The sequence below is a fragment of the Trichechus manatus genome, unplaced genomic scaffold (assembly GCF_000243295.1).
Source record: "Trichechus manatus latirostris isolate Lorelei unplaced genomic scaffold, TriManLat1.0 scaffold00141, whole genome shotgun sequence".
Taxonomy (NCBI): domain Eukaryota; kingdom Metazoa; phylum Chordata; class Mammalia; order Sirenia; family Trichechidae; genus Trichechus; species Trichechus manatus.
Window position 1 is genome coordinate 2,855,483 of NW_004444077.1, and position 2,129 is coordinate 2,857,611.

General features: G+C 38.6%; 1 protein-coding gene across 1 annotated transcript in view; it reads left to right on the top strand.

Moving 5' to 3' along the window:
* The first annotated feature begins 1,026 nt into the window (after nt 1–1,026).
* Nucleotides 1,027–2,129, top strand: part of CWC15 (CWC15 spliceosome associated protein homolog) — an 8,224-nt gene continuing 7,121 nt past the window's right edge. The window contains exon 1 of the mRNA XM_004385563.2: nt 1,027–1,406. Within this exon, the coding sequence (XP_004385620.1) occupies nt 1,276–1,406 (131 nt within the window). The 5' untranslated portion in view covers nt 1,027–1,275. The remainder of the gene's footprint in view (nt 1,407–2,129) is intronic.

Consider the following 2,129-nt stretch of genomic DNA (forward strand, 5'->3'; position numbering starts at 1 on the left):
AACTTGCTTTTCCGACCCTAAACTCAAAAAACCCAAACCCGCAAACCCGTTGCCGTGGAGTCGATTCTGACTGATAGTGACCCTATGAGTTTCCTACCCTAAGGGAATGCTATTAGTCACATCTGCTAGGCAGTGTTCTTTTGATTGTTTATAGTTGGAAGTAACCAGGGCTTTGAACCAGTTAGTTTTGGTTCGAACCCCTGCTGAGAATTTGTTTCCACCCCCAGATATACTGAATCAGAATCTACAGTTTAACAAGAGACCCAGGTAATTCTTATGTATAATAAAGTTTGAGAACTGCTGCTCTACTTGTGCTCCTCAGAATTGGTCCCTAATCAGCGGTATTAGCATTGCCTGGGAACTTGTTAGAAATGCAAATTCTGGAAGCAACATAATGAATGGGTCTCTGATTTTTGGTTACCACAGTCCTTAAATTCTGTTCTGCAAAAGATCTGATTTATGTTGTGATGGCCATTGTCTTAGGAACTTGGATCAACCAAACATTGTTGGAGAATTTTGCCCTTGTAACTGTCATTAAAGTTTAGCACACTTCTCCAGTTTAACTTTTCTCCAGGACAGTTAATAACAGTGATTTTTAAAAGTATCTTTATGTTTTTGAGGTTACTAGCCTATTTGCTGTTGTTTGAGGTATAGATAAAATGGAAACCTTACTGGTGGAGTAAGATTGAATTGAGAGTTTTTAAAACTCAGTCATGGAATGCCTGTATTTGACAAGTGCTTTGACGTGTCAGGAGCCCTGGTGGCCCAGTGGCTAAGAGCTTCAGCTGCTAACCAAAGGTCGACAGTTTGAATCCACCAGCCGCTCCTTGGAAACCCTGTGGGAAAGTTCTACTCTGTCCTACGCGGTCACTATGAGTCGGAATCGACTTAACGGCAACGGGTTGACATGTCAAGTCTCTTACTTCTCATAATAATTCTATGAGGAATATCCCCATTTTACAGATGGCAAAAATTTAAGCTAGGTGACTTGTCCAAGGCCACACAGCCCGAATGAGGAAAAGTGGAACACCAACTCAGATCCTCATTGCAGAATTTTTTTGTCCTAACAAGAGCTGCCTGAGTAGCTATACTGCTTGTATACTCTGAGCCTCATAATTCATTAAGAACGTTTGTGAGATTATTTAAGTAAGTAACTTACTGGGGAATGAGTGTGGGAAGTTATTTCACAAGGATGAGTATTGACTAATGCTTTATAAAGTGACAGTTTATCAGATTGGAAATAACTGAATACCATTTTTCTTCAAAGCATATAAGATGACAACAGCAGCCAGGCCAACTTTTGAACCTGCTAGAGGTGGAAGAGGAAAAGGAGAAGGTGATTTGAGCCAGCTCTCAAAGCAGTATTCAAGCAGAGATCTACCGTCTCATACAAAGATAAAATATAGGTAAAAAATACTTTAAATTTTTCTTGTTCACAAAAGAAGACCAAATCTATTAAATGGCGTGGTCATGGGATAGTAGCATATTTGAGTTATATCATTTTCGGTTATCTATTTTCTTAGAAACAGAATGCATAGAGTATATTTCAGAAACCCTGGTAGTACAATGGTTGAGTGCTTGGCTGTTAACTGAAAGGTTGATGGTTCTAACCTACCCAGTGGCTCTGAGAGAGAAAGACCTGGCAATCTGCTCCCATAAAGATTACAGCCTAGAAAGCCCAATGAGGCAGTCCTACTCTGTCATCTGGGGTCATCACTGTGAGTCGAAAATCGCCTTGATGGCACCCATCAGCAACAACAGAGTATGTTTAACACTAAAATTATGCTTTATGATTGTAAACTGCTACCAGACATTTCATTAAACAAATTCTTATTAACTTGGAATTTCTGTACGTAGATGTAGCAGTAACTGATGCATTACCTCAGAGAGACTATATAGCATCAGCGCTGGTCAATACGAGGTTAAAACTGTTACTATACTCATTAAAACTGTTTAAAAATAAAGAATAACGTGAGCAGGAGAGATGTGTTACTATAACAAACCTGCAGTTGATATAATACTAATAAAAAAGGTAAAATACCTTTAGTATTTTATTATTTAGTATTATATCAATTGCGGGCTTGTTATTTGAAAATAGGTGATTTACTCAGGGCATTTTGAAATACTGA